General features: G+C 44.7%; 1 protein-coding gene across 1 annotated transcript in view; it reads left to right on the top strand.

Annotated features, from left to right (window-relative positions):
* Positions 1 to 7,943: 7,943 nt before the first annotated feature.
* The window catches only part of LOC143287362 (uncharacterized), a 61,161-nt gene continuing 50,003 nt past the window's right edge, over positions 7,944 to 19,101 (top strand). Inside the window, exon 1 of the mRNA XM_076595328.1 lies at positions 7,944 to 8,063. Within this exon, the coding sequence (XP_076451443.1) occupies positions 7,995 to 8,063 (69 nt within the window). The 5' untranslated portion in view covers positions 7,944 to 7,994. The remainder of the gene's footprint in view (positions 8,064 to 19,101) is intronic.

Below are 19,101 nucleotides of genomic sequence, written 5' to 3'. Positions count from 1 at the left end.
TCGCGTTCAGTTTCTTCTTTCTCACGAAAACCTCAGTGTCAGCTTGAACAGCGACCATCAGTCTTTTGTTGTCCTCTGTTCTTTCCATGTCCTTTGGGTTGTTGTTTCTGTAATAAGGTGTAGTTGTCTCAATAGATCTGTGCGATTGAGCGACCCCCCCCCCCCCCCCCCCCCCCACCCACTCTATATTGCATTTATTTCTCCCTTTCTCTTTTTTTCGTCTTCTCTCTCTCTCTCTCTCTCTCTCTCTCTCTCTCTCTCTTCTCTTTATCATTTATCCCTAATTCCAGCGTGTAGTTAGTTCACTTTAGACCTGACCACAACAAAGTTGAATGGACTTGAACATAGAACAGCGTGGCTTAATAATTATTAATATACTGATGAAGACGCTAAGTAAGCTCATCGTTGTTATCATTGAATTGTTTATAACTGGGGATAGAAACAGGCTTTTAATAAGAACTGTGATTCGAACATGTATCCATTTGTTTGAATAGACGCAGGGGATGTTTGTTGGTGCGTTTATTTCAAAGGTGTTTGTAGGCGTAGAGGTGGTGGGGGGGGGGGAGGGGAGGAGGGTGTGCGGGAGGGCGGGGGGGGTGCAGGGGATTCGGTTTAACTGCTATATTTATCTGTTGTCTTTGTCGACGTCGTGACGGAGGTAAAGGGTGGAGATTGTTTGTAAGCCTGAATCTCTCATGCCGCCATTACGCGACAGATCCACTATCGGCAATAATTAAAACCCGAAAATCATGAATTAATAAGTGGAGGGGGGGGGGGGGGGGGCGAGGGGAGTGACGAGGCTGGCAAGGAAACGAGTGATTCTTTTAAGTATTATTGATCCCCCCCCCCCCCCCACCCCACCCCACCCCCAGTTTAAGCCTCAAAAGATGACGGAGGCAATTTTTCGGTTTATGATTATAACTAGTACAATGAAAATATAATTCTTATCATATATTATTTTAACGACCACATAGATCAAACAATTGATTTCTTTTTTCTTTCTTTTTTTTAGAATTAAGAAAAGACCATCTGTTATAGCCGTATATATTCATTTAGGTATGAATTTCTGAGCGAAAAGGTAATTAATTAGTGAACACCCGATGTATTAAATCAATGTCAGCTAAAGTCCAAGCAAGACACAATGCTGTATTTTCACTTGAACACTTGTTAGTCAAACATATTTCATAGTAGGCCTATATTTTCTTCCTTTTTATTTTTTTTATTTTTTTTTATTTTTGTTTATTGCTATACAAACTTGTTTGATTGAAGTGGTTTGATATGACAATACTCTTAATACAACATACAATTATTGGCAAAGTGCACAGCAGCAATCGCGACGACGACGACGACGACGACGACGATGATGATAATACTAATGATATTGGAAATAATGAAAATAGCAATATAGTCATGTACCAGTGATGCGCGCTCGAGCACTCTTGTAATTTGTAGGTATTTTTATGTTGTTTTTTTCTATGATGATGATGATGATGATGATGATAATTAGTAGTAGTAGTATTAGTAGTAGTAGTAGTAGTAGTAGTAGTAGTAGTAGTAGCATATTTTCGTCTCTTAAAACATGCATTACATATCTTTCTTTTTTTTCTTTTGGTAGACTATTGAACTTGTTGGTTTGTTGGGGTTTTTTTTGTCTTTTTTTGTCTTTTTCTTTCCTTCTTTTTTTCTGGCTGTAGAATTCAGATGTCCTTATTCTATTTCTGATGCGCTGCTTTGAATTTCGGTAGAGTATTTTGTTTTGCTTTGTTTTGTTTCAATTTACAGTGTAGGTCATCGCTTGTTGTAATCTGTATACTAACTACTGTTTGTTTTTTGCTCTGTCTTTGCGTTAGTGTGTGTGTGTGTGTGTGTGTGTGTGTGTGTGTGTGTCTTGTGCTGCCTTGTCTTATTCTGAAATTTCTGGTTTCAGGACTTGTTCTGCTCTGTTTGTGTCTGTTTCTCTCTCTATCTGTTTCTCTCTCTCTCTCTCTCTCTCTCTCTCTCTCTTTCTATCTCTTTCTCACTCTCTCTCTCTCTCTCTCCATATACCCTCTCTTTCCATCTGTTGTCATTCCTGTTTATTATAGTTCAAAAGTTGAGAGAAAGAAAGGAAACAAAATCTATAAACAATGATGTGCGCTGACTGCATTTGTCAGAGAGTCACTGGTGTTACTGGTATTGCTTTTTTTCTTCTTTTTTTTTTTTCTTTAGTAATGTAACTGTTGTTGTTGTTTTGGCAGAGGGGGGGGGGAGTAAAAGTGGGGCAGGTAAAAGTGGAAGGGTGGTCGTGTTCTGTTGTTTTGTCGGTTTTTTTTTTTTTATGATGTGGGGGCGGGGTGGGTGAGGGGGGGGGGGGGGGGGGTACAGTGAACCAGAACTAAAAGTGCCGACAGTGTAATAATAAGCGCTTGCTTTGCACGGAGGCACCCCCTTCTCTCCACCCTCTCCCCTCCCGCCCTCAAACCAACCCGCTCACAACCACTATACTTTCACTCACTCACTCCCATATCCCCCCCCCACCCCCCAACTCTCTCTCTCTCTCCCCCCCGCCTCCTCTCTACACTCTCTCGCCTTCACGCCTGTCTGCCCGTCTACCTATAACCACTCTCTCTCTACTGCTAACTCTGTGCCTTTGGCTTCTCTCTCTCTCTCTCTCTCTCTCTCTGGTCCCTCCACCATCACCGGCCGCGCACCTTGTTAGAGCGAGTAAAGGGAGGCAACCCAACATTCGACGACTCACTGGCTGGAATAAAAAGCAGGGCGGGTGGGGGAGGGGGGTAGCGGATGCAGGGGGGGCGGAGGGGGGGAGTGGAGGAGGAGGGGCGGAGTAGTGGTGGTTTGGATATGTGTGGGGTGGTGTGGGAGGAGGGTGGTGGGTGGTGGTTTTCGTCGGAGAGGGAGGGGTTAGCTTAAAAGAAAAGAGCGGTGTTGCGAGACAGACAGACAGACAGACAGCGAGCGAGCGTGAGAGACAGACAGACAGACAGACAAAGACGAGGGATAGGGGTGGGGTGGGGTTTGGTGGAGTGTGGAGAAAGTAAAAAAAAAAAAAATAAAAAGGTGTGTGTGTGGGGGGGGATAGTTTTTAGGGGCAGCGTGCAAGATGTTTACATGTCGTCAGGTGATGTTCTCGTTTTGTTTCGTTGTTGTCGTTGTTGTTGGAGTCGTCAGTTCATCATCAGAAGACAAGTCTAGTGTTGGTGGCTGTATCAGTGCATACTGTGTAGATCGTGATGTGTAGGGACATGGCGGAGAGAGAGAGAGAGGCTGGATGGGTGGGTGGGTGGGTGTGGAGTGGAGGGGTGGGGGGTGGAGGTAGTTGTGTAGGTGGAAACGTAATATAGTTGAAGGGGAAGTCGGGAGTGGGGGTGTTTGGGGGCGGGGGGGGGGGGGGGGGGTAGGGTTTGCACACACACACACACACACACACACACACACACACACACACACACACACTGAAGATATAAAACAAAGGAGGTAATTATTGACAACCAAAATCAAAAACCAAAAAAGAGAGATAAAAAAAGAAAGAAAAAAAAGAAAAGAAGAAACACACACACACACACACACACACACACACACACTGTGACCCACACACACACGCACGCACGGACGCACACGCACACCAATAACCAAGAATCGTTATCGGTGGAGTGACGAGAGGGGAGGGAGAATGGCTGGATGATCATATATCAGAAAGCATCGACTGCCATCTGGCTCTGCGTACCACTCGGTATCACCCTTGTCTTGAGACTTTTTTTTTTTTTTTTTTTAGTTCTTTCTTTCTTTCCTTCTTTCTTTTTCATCCATCATCGTCTCCATCTTCTTCTTCTTGTTTTTTTTTTCTAGTTTTGACCAAAAAAAAAAAAAAAAAAAAAAAAAAAGCAAAAATAAACTTGTGCCCTTCGTCTTACGATGTTTGTCTTTGATTTTATTGTCGGCTCTGACGCACGCGAAAGAGGCGTGCGCGCATGCGTTCGATATTTACGCTCGAACGCGCACTGACACCTGCGCCGCGAAAATAGGGAAAGAAAGAGAGACAGACAGAGACAAAGAGGGGTTTTTTGTTTGTTTGTTTGTTTTTTTCTTTTTCTTTTTTTTTTTTTTTTTAAATCTTAGTTAAAAGTAGTTTCAGGAGCATTTTAAAGTGCACAGCGAGGTAATTTGAAACCTTTTCAATGTGGGAATTTCAGTTCCAATCAAGTTTTGTCGTTTATAATGGTTGGTTTTAAGCGGGTTTTTTTCCCCCCCTCGATTCAGTTACATGTTCATACCATCATTAACAGACGTATTGAGAAGTGCCGCTTTTTTTTTTTTTTTTTTTTTTTTTTTTTTTTTTGCAATTTATTCTCCATTATTTCTCGATCTGTTATTATTTTGATAAACCTCAACCGGTGTGAAAGTGTGTAATTATAAAATGATGAATAGAATATGAAATTTTCTAAAACGTTCGAATATTTCACGTCAGCACTGTTATTACCCAGTACATTACAATCATATTTACAGGGAAACGATTGACTAAATATTTACGTATCTATTTATTGTCCATGATGAGTTTTATTACTTTCTTGTAGGAGTACAAAAACCAGGTTCATAATTTCAGTTTAAAACGCAAGTCATTACCAAATGGAGGAACGTCAACAGAACGCCCATGAAAATTAGCGCTCTATATATATTTTCTCCGTGCATCAGTTAGTCAATTCATTAAATGTTTATTTTGACTGAAACTGAAACTTTATTTTTGACTGATTTATTAAAGATCAATTGTTTTCTTCTTTTTTTTTTTTTCTTCTTTTTTTTCCTATGTCGACAGCCATATAAGAGACCATTTACTGCATGGAGAAAGGTGAAATGGACTGTAGCACATTGCTTATATAAGTATTATTTATTTGTTAATTTATTTATTTATTTATCTATCTATTCATTTATTTATTTATTTACTCTCGTGCTGTTTCCCTCCACCCACACCCACTCCATCCCCACTCCCTCGTTGGTCAGTGATTCGCATATTCGCTCCTCCTGTATACCTTGCCCCCCCCCCCCAATCCCCCTCCCCCCGTCCCCCCCCGCCCCCCCATACCTCCACCTCGCCCCCCCCCCCCCAAGTCCTCCCACCTCCCTCCTCCGCACTGATGCAGAAAAAAAAAATCACCCACCCACCCCCTCCCACCCCCTTCGTAAAGCATGGTTTATCTCCCTTCCTCCATCTTTTAGAACTGAAAGGAAAAGAAAAAAAAAAAGATAATAAGACTGATAATGATGATAAGATAAACGAAACCGATGAAGAGAGAGGGGAGATAATGATAATCCTTACGCGCGATTATGTACAAGAGAGAGAGAGGGAGAGAGAGGGGGGTGGTGGCGGGGGTGAGAGAGAGAGATTCCCCCCCTCCCCCCTCCCCCCCCCCCTCCTCCCCCCTTTTTTTTTTTCTTTATAGATATATAACTATGTGGCTTGGCCTTTACCGCAAACGACCTTCGCGGATTTTTGTTGTTGTTGTTGTTTATCTTTTTTTTTTTTTTTAATTCTAATAGTCCAGCCTGACAACAAAGTGAAAAAAAAAAAAATATATATATATATATAACGACCATTCAATATAGTCCATAAAGGGTTTTTAAAAAAAAGGAAACAAACAAAAAACAAAAACAAAAAAAACCCGACTGTCAATTATCATTACCATTTTATTTTTTGCGAACTTGCAAGAAAGACACAGTCGCTATAAGCGCTAGTTCAAAGTGGATGGATGATAATAATTATCACTGAGCAATATAATCACCCGTCCAACCTTAACAACCGCTTTGACCAACTGACGTCCTCAAATTAATACATTGTTGCGGCACGTGTGGGGTGCGACAAAAAATAAAATAATAAAAAAAATATATAAAAAGCCATATGACACAATTGCAAATCGCGTTCATCTAATTATTTATTTATTGCACGGACGGGCAGCAGTCTTGTGGCTTGTTATTCTATTGACTTGGGGTGGGAATTATTATTATTATTATTATTATAGTGTCCATATACGATATGATTATTATGATATATCGTGTGTACATAGATTCTGCCACCAGATATGGCCGTTAATTAAAAGAAAAAGAAGAAAAAAGAATAAAGAAAAAAAAAAAAAAAAAAAAAGAAAACGCGCTTTCATTTCTGTTCTTTTTCACTTAATTGTCATTAGGATAGAAAATTGTCATCATTATATAATAAGTCCCCCCGCAGCAACAAATACAACATGTCGGAGGTGGTGGTCGGTGATGAAGTTATAATTGGTCAGTCAGATTAATGGGATTAATGATGGTTAATTAATGAACAGCTGATGAAGCCCCCCACCACCACCACCACCCCACCCCACCCCCACCCCAGAATCCCTACTTGGTGGTTGGTTGAAGGGGGTTTGAGGTGGGGGGAGGGGAGGGGAGGGGAGGGAGGAGTGAATGGGTGGGTGGGGGGGGTGGGGGGGGGGAAGGGGAGGGGGGTTTGACCTGCTGGCAGACATAGACTTGAGGTTAAGCAGCAGAATTATGCTGGTTGACAGACCCCAACAAGATGCTTTCGCGGCATTGCAGTACAGCTCCCCGCGCGCGTTTTAGGGCTGTCGGGGGGGCTAATTAAGCGCCGCGCCGTGTGGTGGTGGTGGTGGTGGTCATTATGTAATAATGTTAAAAGGTGGACAGTAGCTGCTGAGGGATGCTAATGAGTCCTGAGGACCCCCCCCTCCCCTGCTACCGCCACCCCCACCACACACACACACACACACACACACACACACACACACACACACACACACCTCCCTTTCTGCTGCGGCACTTGCACCACTGCAGCACTGCATCACAACAGCTCTCGTTCATTGATGATGATGATGATGATGATGATGATGATGATGTTGGTTACGTAGATACGAAAAGAACTTTCACTCAACGTACGCACGAGCACACGCGCGCGCGCGTGCACTTCCCTACATCGTATCCAACCACAACCATAACCACTAGTAGTTTGGTTTTTTGGTGACAGCGTGTGAAGGGGTGGACGGAGGGGGGAGAAGGAGGAGGGATTTGGGGGAGGGTTTTTTTGTGTGTTTGTTTTTTGTTTTTTGTTTTTTTGGCGGGGAGAGGGGAGGTGTGTGTGTGGGGGGGGGGGGGGGGGGGGGGGGGCGGGGGAGGAGGGGAGATACTCAGGTCCAGCGAGCGCATGTGCGGAAGTGATGACATGAGTATGAAAGAGTAGTGGTGGGAAAGTCATCTCATAATTTTTTTTTTTCTTTTAATGTCCTGAGCAAAAAGGACTATGTACTGGTGGTTTTTGTTGTTGCTGCTGCTGCTGCTGCTGCTGCTAATTAGGACAAGAGTGGGTGGGGGGGGGGGGGAGAGCTAGGGTAATAATAGGAGGACCTAATGGGGCAGCATTTGCGTCATCAGACACTTCAGCAGCCTTGGTCCTTAGAGCTGTCAAAGAAAGTGTCAACGGCAGTAACCGCAGTCGCGTACTTTTGTTGACGCACTCGTGGGTGTGTGCTCACGTGTGCGCTGGTATGCACATGAAAGAGACTATAGAGGAGGGTAGCATAAGAGAAAAAAGTTTTCAATGCAAATAAACTATGCAGAATTACGTGCATGCCATTAAAGATACACCAACGCGCGGCACTGCGTATTCATTCACACACACACACACACACACACACACACACACACACACACACACACACACACACACACACACACACACACACAGTGACAGACAGACAGAGAGAGAGAGAGAGATGCAATGGCATCGCTTCTTATGACATGTGAATATTATATGTGTGTGCTTCTGTGCGTGTGTGTGTTTGTGTGTGCGTGCGTGTGTATGTGCGTGGGTGGGCGTGCGCGTGCTTGTGTGTGTGTGTGTGTGTGCATGTGTGTGTGTGTACGTGTGTGTGTGTGCTACACAGATCGTGGACAAGTGCGGCAAGGTGCTGGGATGGACGGACGCCAGTGAGCCGGGCACGGGCAACTGGATGAAGTACGTCAGGTCCTCAGAGGACATCAGCCACAGAAACGTCATGGCCGTGCAGGTGGACGAACAGGTGAGGAGGGGGGAGGAAGGGGGAGGTAAGGGGGGCAGGGGAGTGGGGGAAGGAAGCGGAAGGGTGGGTGGGGGGGGGAGGAGTGGAGGGAAAAATCCTGTCATAATTTTTGATGGGCGCAATAGCCGAGTGGTTAAAGCGTTGGACTTTCAATCTGAGGGTCCCGGGTTCGTTATCTCGGTAACGGCGCCTGGTGGGTAAAGGGTGTAGATTTTTTTTTCCCCCGATCTCCCAGGTTAACATAATTATGTGCAGACCTACTGCTTGCCTGAACCCTCTTCGTGTGTATACGGCAAGCAGAAGATCAAAATACGCAACGTCAAAGATCCTGTAATCATGTCAGAGTTCGGTGGGTTATGGAAACAAAAACATACCCAGCATGCACACCCCTGAAAACGGAGTATGGTTGCCTACTTGGCAGGGTAACAAAAACGGCCATACACGGAAAAGCCCCACTCGTGTAATATACGAGTGAACGTGGGAGTTGCAGCCCACGAACGAAGAAGAAGTAGAAGATGTCATCATTTTGTTTAATGTCCTGAGTAAAAAGACCATGTACTGGCTTTTGTTGTTGCTGCTGCTGCTAATTAAGACAGGAGTGGGTGGATGAAGAGTTAGGATAATAGTAGCGTCATTGTCCTGGTTTTGTTGTCGTTTGTTTCTTACCTGTGTGTGGTGGTGGTGGTGGTGGTGGGTGGCGAAAGGTAAAGTGTAGGGGGTGTTGGGGATAGCGGGGGTGGGGGTGTAGCGTGTTTGTATTGTTGTTGTTGTTTTATTGTTGTTGTGTTTTGTGGTTGTTGTTTTTGGGTGTGTTTTTTTTTAAATACTTTATTTGTTCGTTTCTTTGTCTGTATGTCTCTTATGTCTTTTCTCTCTCCCAGTTCTTTACTGTTGTTATATATTGATCAGCAGTGGCCCTGCCAGTCTCAGTCGGTCTCTCTGTGTCTGTTTGTCTGTCTCTCTCTCTCTCTCTCTCTCTCTCTCTCTCTCTCTCTCTCTCTCTCTCTCTCTCTCTCTCGCCTCATTCCCCTTTCTCTTCCAAAGTGGCGTGACTGATCATCCAAAACAAAACAAAACAAAACAAAAAACAAACAAACAAAAAACTTTTTAAACCACCATTAATTCTACATGTGGAAAGAGGGAACCCTTCAAACTAGCAAAAACCTAGATCATCCAGAAAACGTGAAAGGAGAAAACTGAAGATAAGATGACTACCAAATTCTCAACTTCGTGATGTGAAACAAAAGCAAAAACAAACAAAGAACCAAAAAAAAAAACCCCAAAAAAACACACACAAAAAAACACATAACTTCCTTACGAACACAGTTTCGTCAATAACAACAACCATAACTCACCGTCCCCTCTTTTCTTTCTGTCATTCATTTTATATGATTGTCCATCGTGTCCAACTATGACCATCAGAAACAGCAGAGGAGGCAACTGCTGTCTCGACTATCTGGGCTTAGAATTTGATTAAAAATAGTGGACAGTGTCTTGCCCAAGTTGCATCCCCACTCTCTCGGCCAAGAGGGTTTTAGGACAGTCGGTCGGCGTTGGGATGGTTGCCAAAGGCCAACCAGCCCCTAAGGCTGCAGCACTAAGAGCCAGTTCAATTTTGCTTCCTAGTTTGAGAGTCATACTCCTTGACAAAAGACTTAAGCTGTAAATGATTTCAAATCATACATTAGCGGCTGAAAAAATAAACCCACCTGACTTGTAGTGGTTGGGGAGGGTGGTGGGGGTGGGGGTGGGGTGATTTGGCGTGGCATGGCAAAACGAGGAACACACACACACACACACACACACACACACACACACACACACACACACACACACACTCCCTCCCACCTCCACCCCCATCCCCACCCCACCCCACCCCCACCCCCACACACACGGGCTATAGCCCAACCGAATCGGTTGGCTGGGTGGGGGTAGTCGACTGCATGGAGCTTGTCATCGCTTATCAGATTTACGAGTCGTCGCCGAAATCATCGATCCTCTTATCAGGGAGAACCCATCTCATCATCATCATCATCATGGATCGATCGGCAGCATGTCCCCGGGAAGGGAAGCAACCCAGGCTGTCAGACAGCATTGTCTTCACAAGACAAGAACAGGACATCCACCCGTGGGGGGGGCGGACAGGACGGGACGGGACAGGACGGGACAGGACAGGACAGGCTGGACATTGATCGTTGTCGGCACTATCATGGGATGTAATGCTGGAGAGGGGGGTAGTGTTGTGTAGCCGGGTGGGGGTCGGGGGGTAGAGGGGGTGGGGGGAAGAGGAGAGAGAGAGGGGGGGGGAGGTATAGAGAGACACTGACACATTTTTATTGACTACAGCCAATAGCCTTTCTGTCAAGGGGGTACAAATCAGTATCGCACACAAAATATGGCGACATAATTGAATTCACACAGTAATTATGATAAATCATTAATAAAAAAAGAAAATCAAACAAATAAACAAACAAACAAGTAACTACGCGACCATCCAATACATTGACAAAGATCACAATGTACAGCATATATGGACATCGGTGGTAGAGAGAGAGAGAGAGAGAGAGAGAGCTTCAAAGTCAGTCTTCCTCAGTCTGAAGCACGGACTTTCAGAACTGATTGAAGAATAAATAGAATAAGAGTGTCGGGCATCACAGCAGAGAAACCGCAAGTTATTTTTAAAATGTCAATTATCATTGCATCGTTAACCCCCCACCCCCACCCCCACCCCCAAAAGACGAACTTTTCATTCGTGGAAATGGTGACATTTTTTTCTAAGGCAGTCAAGGGAAATAAAAAACAAACGGAAAACATATCATATCTAAAGCAAAGCGACATGATGACATATTATTCTGCCAGCTGAAAACAAGAGGAAATAATATGTAAAACAGAAGTTATAAAGTTTAAGCAAACAGTAACATGCTGGAAAATTCAGAAAATGAAATCTCTCTCTCTCTCTCTCTCTCTCTCTCTCTCTCTCTATATATATATATATATATATATATATATATATATAAGATAAAAGAATGGCGCGCGTTTATATGGTAATAAGGCCTTTTCTAGGGCGACAGAAATTAATGAACTATATTGTCCTCCTCTGCTCTCTCTCTCTTTCTCTCTCTCGCTCTCTCTCGTTCTGTGACGCTGGCATGCGCATGCTCACGCGCGTGCGCGCTCCGTCGGGAAAAAAGTGAGCAGAGGAAGGAAAAGGAGTGTATGGAGGATGGGGAAGAAGGAGGAGGAGGAGGAATAGGGAGGGACGGAGGGAGGGAGGGAGGGAGGATGATGGAAACCTTCTTTATCTGTTGCACACTTGCCAGTTTCACATCAGATTCATCATCCCGCACCAGTCAGTAAGAAGAAGAAAGAAAGAAAGAAAGAAAGAAAAGAAAAAACAAAAGAAAGAAAAAAAAAAAACGAGGAAAGAATCGCGGAGATAGCAGGATCCCCTGTCTCACACCTTTGTTACACCAGCGGCCCGTGTTTATTTCTGCACGGCCGGTGAGGGTACCGGCCTGGCCAGGCCAGGCCAGGTAAGGCCGGGCCATTTTCTCGTAGTAGGTTTGTTTTTTTTTTTTTTTTTTTTTTTTTCTGGCAGCATCCTGGCATCGATGACTCCGAGACGTGACTTCGGCGTCTAATCGGCGCTGGCTTTGATTTGAACAATTTCTGGCTTCCGTGATGCCACTCCTGTGTTAGAGAGGAAAGTGGAGAGAGAGAGAGAGAGAGAGAGAGAGAGAGAGAGAGAGAGAGAAGGAAAATAAAAAGTAAGAAAGAAAAAGAGAAACAAAAAATGAGAGGAGGAGAGGAATAGGAATGGAGGAAAAGAGAGAGTAAAGGGGGTGGTGGTGGAGGAGGAGACTGAGAGAGAGAGAGAGAGAGAGAGAGAGAGAGCAAAGATAGAAAGATGATGGTGGTGAAAGTAATGCGGGTATTCTCTCTCTCTCTCTCTCTCTCTCTCTCTCACACACACACACACACACACACACACACACACACACACACTTCGAAGTAAACATCGGTAAAATCAAATATATAAGAACATCTTGATTTGTAAGATGTGGTGTAGATCAGTGAACAGAAACCAATTCTGTGGGGGAAAAAAACAAAACAAAGAAAGAATATTTTTTACACGAGTACAATTTATTTCTTTTTGTTGTAGAGTTAGCTTCTTTGTCATTTTGTTCTTGAAGGAGAAAAACAAAGTTGGAACAAAAGTTACGTGCTTGATATGTACCCCAAAGGAAAAAAACAACAACTAAAAACGTGTTTGTTTTTTTGTTTTTTTTTTGTTTTCAACATCAATATTCTCTCTTTGATTAGCATGAAAGGCGAGCAGTAGAAGTTCTTGTTCGATGAATGATATTGTACGTTTTTTGTGATAAATGACATCCAGTCATGATCTTCTTCTCCTACTTCTTCTTTTTCTCTCTCTCTTTTCTCTTTTTTCATAATTACTTTTGGCGATTTTTATACGAGTGCATGTTCCCTTAGCATGAATGGACGATTAGACATTAAAAGAAACGAAAAGAAAAAAAGAAAAAAGAAAGAAAACGTCACACACGTTTGTCATCAACACACAACTTCGCACTCTCTCTCTCTCTCTCTCTCTCTCTCTGTCTCTCTCTCTCTCTTTCTCTCTCTCTCTCTCTCTCAAAAGAAGACACGTTTGTCATCAACACACCACAACTTCGCACTTTCTCTCTCTCTCTCTCTCTCTCTCTCTCTCTCTCTCTCTCTCTCTCTCACTTCTGCCAACCACCGTTGAAATAATTAATTACATCAGATCGATCCTTAGTGCGGCCGTGAGGTAATCCGAACCCCCCGGCAAACTGATGAAATCGCCAGACAACCAACTTGTGGAATCAAGTGCCTTTAGCTTCCATTTTTTCCCCTTTTTTTCTTTTTCTTTTTTTCCATTTTTTCTTTCTTTTCTTCTTCTTCTTCTTTTTTTTTTCTCTCTCTCTCCCTTCAGTCGACTCCCAAGGTTGAGACTAAATCAATGATGCAAAATGCTTGAACAAGCATTGAACGACAACACTGCTTCTCCTCCTACCGTTGTGAAGAATGACTGTTGTCTTTGTCCGCCAGCTCTAGTGGACGAAGATGGGTTTTGACTTGACAAGAGGGGGGAGGGGGGTGCGGGGTGGGGGTGTGGGGTCTGGTGTGTGTGGGGGGGTTGAGGGTCGGGATTTGGGGGGGAGGGGGGGGGGGTATGTTGGACGGAGGGGAATAAATGGAAATCGGCTCTGTTTCGCTTCATGTGTTTGCTTCGTTAAAATATTCTGAAGGAGGGCAAGGGGGTGGGTGGGTGGGTGGGAGTGTGGTGTTAGGGGGTGCGGAGGGTGTGGAGGGGGGTGGTGGTGTTGGTTTGTGATTGTGTGAGTTTGTTCAAGAACATGTTTGTCAAGAGGTTTTCGTTTGGTTTTGTAGTTGTTTTTTTTTTTGTTTTGTTTTGTTTTTTTTTTGGGGGGGGGGTTCTTTGTTTGGATTTGTTTTGGGGTTGTTGGGTGTTTTTCTTTTGTTTGCTTGTTTGTTTTGTTTTTTTGTTTGTTTTTAGTTTTGTTTGTTTGGTGTGTTTTTTGTTTTTGTATTGGCTTGCGTTAGCAACTTTTTGTGTAGATGGATTTTAGTGCTGTTGGCTTCTTTTTTTTCCGGAAGAGGAAGTGAAAAGTGGTGTCCTGGGAATAGATGTCACGTGGTAGTTCACAAGAATTTGAATGTGTTGAAGACACTGGTTGGATAGAAACAAAAAACAAAAAAAACAGCAACAAAAAAACAAAAACAAAAACAGAAAAGAATCTGGGTGTTATCAGTTTTAATCCCCCCTCTTTCTCTTTCTCCCCTCTCTCTTTCTCTCTCTCCCCCTCCTCTCCATTCTCCTTTTTTCTCTCTCTCTCCCCTTTTCTCTCTCTCTCTCTCTCTCTCTCTCTCTCTCTCTCTCTGTCTGTATATCCCTCCCCATCCCTCTCTCTCTCCCCCCCCTCTCTCTCTCCCTCTTACACACAGTCTGTCCCATCTCCCCCGTCTCTCTCTCTCTCTCTTTCTCTCTCTCTAGCTCTCTCCCTCCCTACCCTTATCTCTCCCCTCTCTCTCTCTTACACAAAGTCTGTTCCCTCTCACCACCACCCCACCTCTCTCTCTCTCTCTCTCTCTCTCTCTCTCTCTCTCTCTCTCTCTCTCTCTCTCTCTCTGTCCCTCGTAAATCTCATATATAGGATTCTGAAAGAAGAAGCAGTCACAGCTTTGACGCCGGATACTGACACAAATGAAAACGACGATGATGACCATCACCACGGCAGAGAGAGGAGGATTTATGACGGCACCAATAGTCGCCACGTGTGACCAGCCCAGATAGATGTAGTAGTAGTAGTAGTAGTAGCAGTGGTGGTGGGAGATAGTAGAGAAAGGGACGTGAATTATCATCGCATCACAAAAGAACAGCGTGAATTATCAGCGTGCCCGCACACACACACACACACACACACACACACACACACACACACACACACACACACGCACGCACGCACGCACGCACACACGAGGGACAATACACCAGATGCTCATCATCATCTCTGACATCAAAGACACTCCGATCTATCAAGAAAAGGATAAAAGAAAGAAAGAGAAAAAAGAAAAAGAAAAGAAGAGAGAGAGAGGGGTGGGGGGTGGGGGTGGAAATGGCGGCATAAAACAGCGATAAAGACAGATATAGAAAGAGTTGGGATGGGATGAGATTCCGGAATACAATAGCCGACTGGGACAACTGGAATATCACACACGTGCGTGTATGCACGCATTCCCACTCCCCACACCCCCACGAAAACACACACACACAATCACACACACACACACACACACACACACACACACACACACACGGCGCGCGCTCGCGAACGCACACACACTCTCACACACACACACACATACACACACATACACACACACACACTTGCGGACACACACACACACACACACACACACACACACACACACACACACACACACACACACACACACACACACACACACACACACACACACACACACACACACACACACACACACACACACACACACACACACACACACACACACGCTTCACCCGAGAGAGAAGTAGGGGGTTAGGGGTGGGGTTGAGAGTTATTTCGAAATCAAGTAATCCTTTAGGGGAGGAAAAAAAATGAAGCGTGATTTATTGACGATATCTGAAGAAAATAAAGAAAGAAGAAGAAGAAGAAGAAGAAGATCTAGTTGAACTTGCTCTTCACAAGTTTGCCGGCAGCTGCGCACATATTTTAATCCGTGAAGATCTTCTTTAGGGGAAAAAAAAAAAAAAAAAAATCGTCAATGCCCTTGTCCCGGCAAACACACTGTGTCAAAAGTGAAATCTTTGATCTGAACGAACGAAGGGTCCAAGAACGCCCGAAAGCAAACATTTCACACACGCATTTGCTAGGGCTTCTTTCACGACAAAGGAAAAAAAAAAAAAAAAAGGGGGAGGGGGGAGGGGCGCGGTAGAGATAGCAAACGATTAGAAAACGGAAATTCGCATCAATTGCACCCATAATGTGCAGTGTCTGTCATCGCGGTGGTTGACCCTTGACCCTGTTATGAATACCTGAGCCAGAGACGTGGAGGGGTGTGGGGGGGGGGGGGGGGCGGGGGGGGGGGAGAGGGACAGGTTGTGTTGGCGTGTCACTATGAAAGCCCTCGCATGGCACAATGGAAGATTTTTGCATGACAAGTTAATTTTTTTTTTTTAAACAAAAAAAAAACACAAAAAAACCCCACCTCTTCAACTAGTAATGGCGGACCATTCTGTGTTTGGTTTTTGTTGTTGTTGTTTTTTTTTGTTTGTTTGTTTTGTTTTGTTTTTGTTTCTTTTGGTTGTTGTTTTTTTCTGTGTTGTCCATTGAATAGAAAACCCATCACTTAACGATCATCCAGCCAAGCCAGCCAGCCAGCCAGACAGACAGACAGACAGCCCAAGTCCATTTTCCAAGCCTCGCCCTTTATTATCTCCCCTCCTCTTCTATCAACCACTCTCAATTGCCTCCCTTGTGTTACACCTTTCCTTCCCCCCCCCCCCCCTTTTTTTTCTTTTTTTTTTTTTTTTTTTTTTTTGTTAACCCAGCCAACACATCTCTTCAGCCTGAATGAGGGAAAGTCACCAGGGCAACCGTGCCCAACGCTTCAGACACGTCTTTTGACAGGCGAAGAAACGTTGGGGTGGGAACGCACCCGGAATAGGACAGGGTGGCATCATTCACCGCTATTGTGCGGGGCACCCATCCTTTTGCAACGGGTATTGTCCCGAAAAAAAAAATAAAAAAAAAAAAAACACGTGAAAGGCAGAAGAAGAAGAAGAAAAAACAGAGGGGGTGGGTGGGGGGTTAGGTTTGGGTGGGAGGGAATACGGAGCATGGACGAGTTAGCGTTCGTGGGAGTGAGTCCATTCGACGGAGTGGTTGAGTTAGATAGATAGATAGATAGAGATTGATTTTTTTTTTTTTTTTATCATTCAGAAGCTTTTATTATTCATAGTACGACAGCTGAAAGTAGAAATATTAATTTCAATTGTCTGCAATGGAAAACCCACCCCAACTACACGGACAATGATAGTGACGACAACAACAACACCAATAATAATAATAATAATAATAATAATAACGGCCAGTCACTCGCACGTTACGTATACCAACAACAACAACAAAACAAGTTCATGACAATAATAATAATAATAATGACAACGAACGGCAGAGTGTCAAAAACAAAATGCACTGGGGTGAACAACAGCCCCCCCCCCCCCCCCCACCCCGCCCCCCCACACACACACCCTCAACACCCCCCCTCCCCACACATACACACACACCCTCCCCATCCCCCCACCACCCAAGCCCCCACCAAAAAAAGCAACAAACAAACAAACAAGAAGAAGAAAGAAAGAAAGAAAGAAAGAAAGAAAGAAAAAGGAACCAAAATACCAATCGCTCACTCCGTTTCATGGACTCTAGTAGTCGCGAACGACGTGACAGGCCGAATCTGTGGACTGGCGTGTCCTTTCACAACAGCAGCGTGCTGTGACTGTAAATGATATGATTCTCGTTGATCCTTTTCCCGCTGTACTCGCTATCCCCCTTCCATCCAATACAACCCAACAACAACCGTTTGCCTGCCAATGTCACTATTCAATCTTTTCAGGGCTTGTGTGTGTGTGTGTGTGTGTGTGTGTGTGTGTGTGTGTGTGTGTGTGTGTGTGTGGAGGGCTGGGTTGGTTTTGGGTTGGGTGGGGGTGGGGGTGGGGGGGTGTCATCTGCATTTCCACCTGCCTGCCTGTGTCTGTCTCTGTGTTTCTCTTTGTCTCTGTCTCTCTGCCTTTCTGGTTGTCTGTGTGTCTGTGTGTCTCTGCCTGTGTGTGTGTGTGTGTGTGTGTGTGTGTGTGTGTGTGTGTGTGTGTAGCATCATCTCTCTGTCTATCTTTCTCTCAATCTTTATCTATATATACCTCTTTGTGGCTGTTTGTCTCCCCCCCCCCCCCCCCACCCTCTCTCTGCCTCTGTGTGCCACCCCTTCTGTCTCTGTCTATCTGTACCTCTGCGTCTCTCTCTCTCTCTCTCTCTCTCTCTCTCTCTCTCTCTCTCTCTCTCCCAACAACCTCTCTCATTCTCTACCCCTCCCTCTATATCTTTCTATCCCTACCTTCCCCAACCCTCCACCATCCACTCACTCACCCACTCACCCACCCACCCACCCACCCACTACCACACAACTTCACCCCCAACGTTCTGTTATCTCCGAAACACCTTTTTAATATTTAATTCTCCACCCTCCAGCTAGTCTCGTGGCCTCCTTTTTTTTTTTCCTTTTTCTTTTCTTTCTCCATTTTCACCTGATCCCTCAAAGAGTCCGGGCCTCACATGATGCACTAGGGTACCCCTCCTACACCTATCACCTGCCCACAATGGAACAGCCACAGACTAAAAAGAGCTTGTGTGTGTGTGTGTGTGTGTGTGTGTGTGTGTGTGTGTGTGCGTGCAGTGTGTGTGTGTGTAGTGTAGTGTAGTGTGTGTGTATATGTGTGTGTGTGTGTTGCGGGTGGGGCCGTGTGTGTGTGTTCCGTGTGTGTGTGTTCGTGTGTGTGTGTGTGTGTGTGTGTGTGTGTTCGTGTGTGTGTGTCTGTGTGTTGCGGAAGCTGTCAACGTACCACCTTTCTCCGTCCTTTTCTTTTTCTTTTTTTTTTCTCTCTACAACCCTCCCCTTTATTTTTTTTTTCTGTTTTAACCCTCCCCCCTCCCCCCTCCCCCCATCCCCCCTTTAGAACTCCACCCCCCTCTCCCTCCCCTGCCCCCCCACAAACACACTTCTTCTTTTCGATATCAGACTGATCTGACATCCCTGCTTCAGTGCATCTTTTTTTTTATTTCTTTTTTTTTATTGACAAAGTTTCTGAGATCAGTTGGTGTTGGGTATCAATTTTCATGTGAACGATGAACGTGCCGAATGACATTACGCTACAGTTATTCTATCAATCTATCTATCTATCTATCTACATACATATGAGAAGAAGAAGAAGAAGAAGAAGAAGAGAGAGAGAGAGAGAGAGAGAGAGAGAGAGAGAGATTTGATCACTGTCTTGCGCACTTCAGAATACACAGACGAGTAATCGGTCATGAATGTTACTGAATCAGATGTTCATATCACGGGCCCACTTCGTCTGTTTGTTGTTGTTGTTGTTGTTGTTGTTTTTATTTGGTTGTTGTTGTTGTTTATCAACTGCATGTAACCTTTTCTCCAACATTGTTGATCAAACATGCACAGCGATCAGGTTGACAAGTGAAGGTGGGACAACTCTTTGATGACGGTCCGCCCGCACTGGGGACTGAGCTTCTGTTGTACAATAGCGACCTCCGAGAATCCATAATGACCTCCCCCTTGCTATCCTCTGTGGAGCCCCTCCCCCTCCCTTCCCGTTCCCTTCCTTTCTTTCATTTTCTTTTCTGTTCTGCTCTGTTCACTGCACCCCCCCCCCCACACA

The sequence above is a fragment of the Babylonia areolata genome, chromosome 11, assembly GCF_041734735.1.
Source record: "Babylonia areolata isolate BAREFJ2019XMU chromosome 11, ASM4173473v1, whole genome shotgun sequence".
Lineage (NCBI taxonomy): Eukaryota > Metazoa > Mollusca > Gastropoda > Neogastropoda > Buccinidae > Babylonia > Babylonia areolata.
Note: the sequence above shows the minus strand (reverse complement) of the source record. Positions and strands in the feature narration are given on the sequence as shown.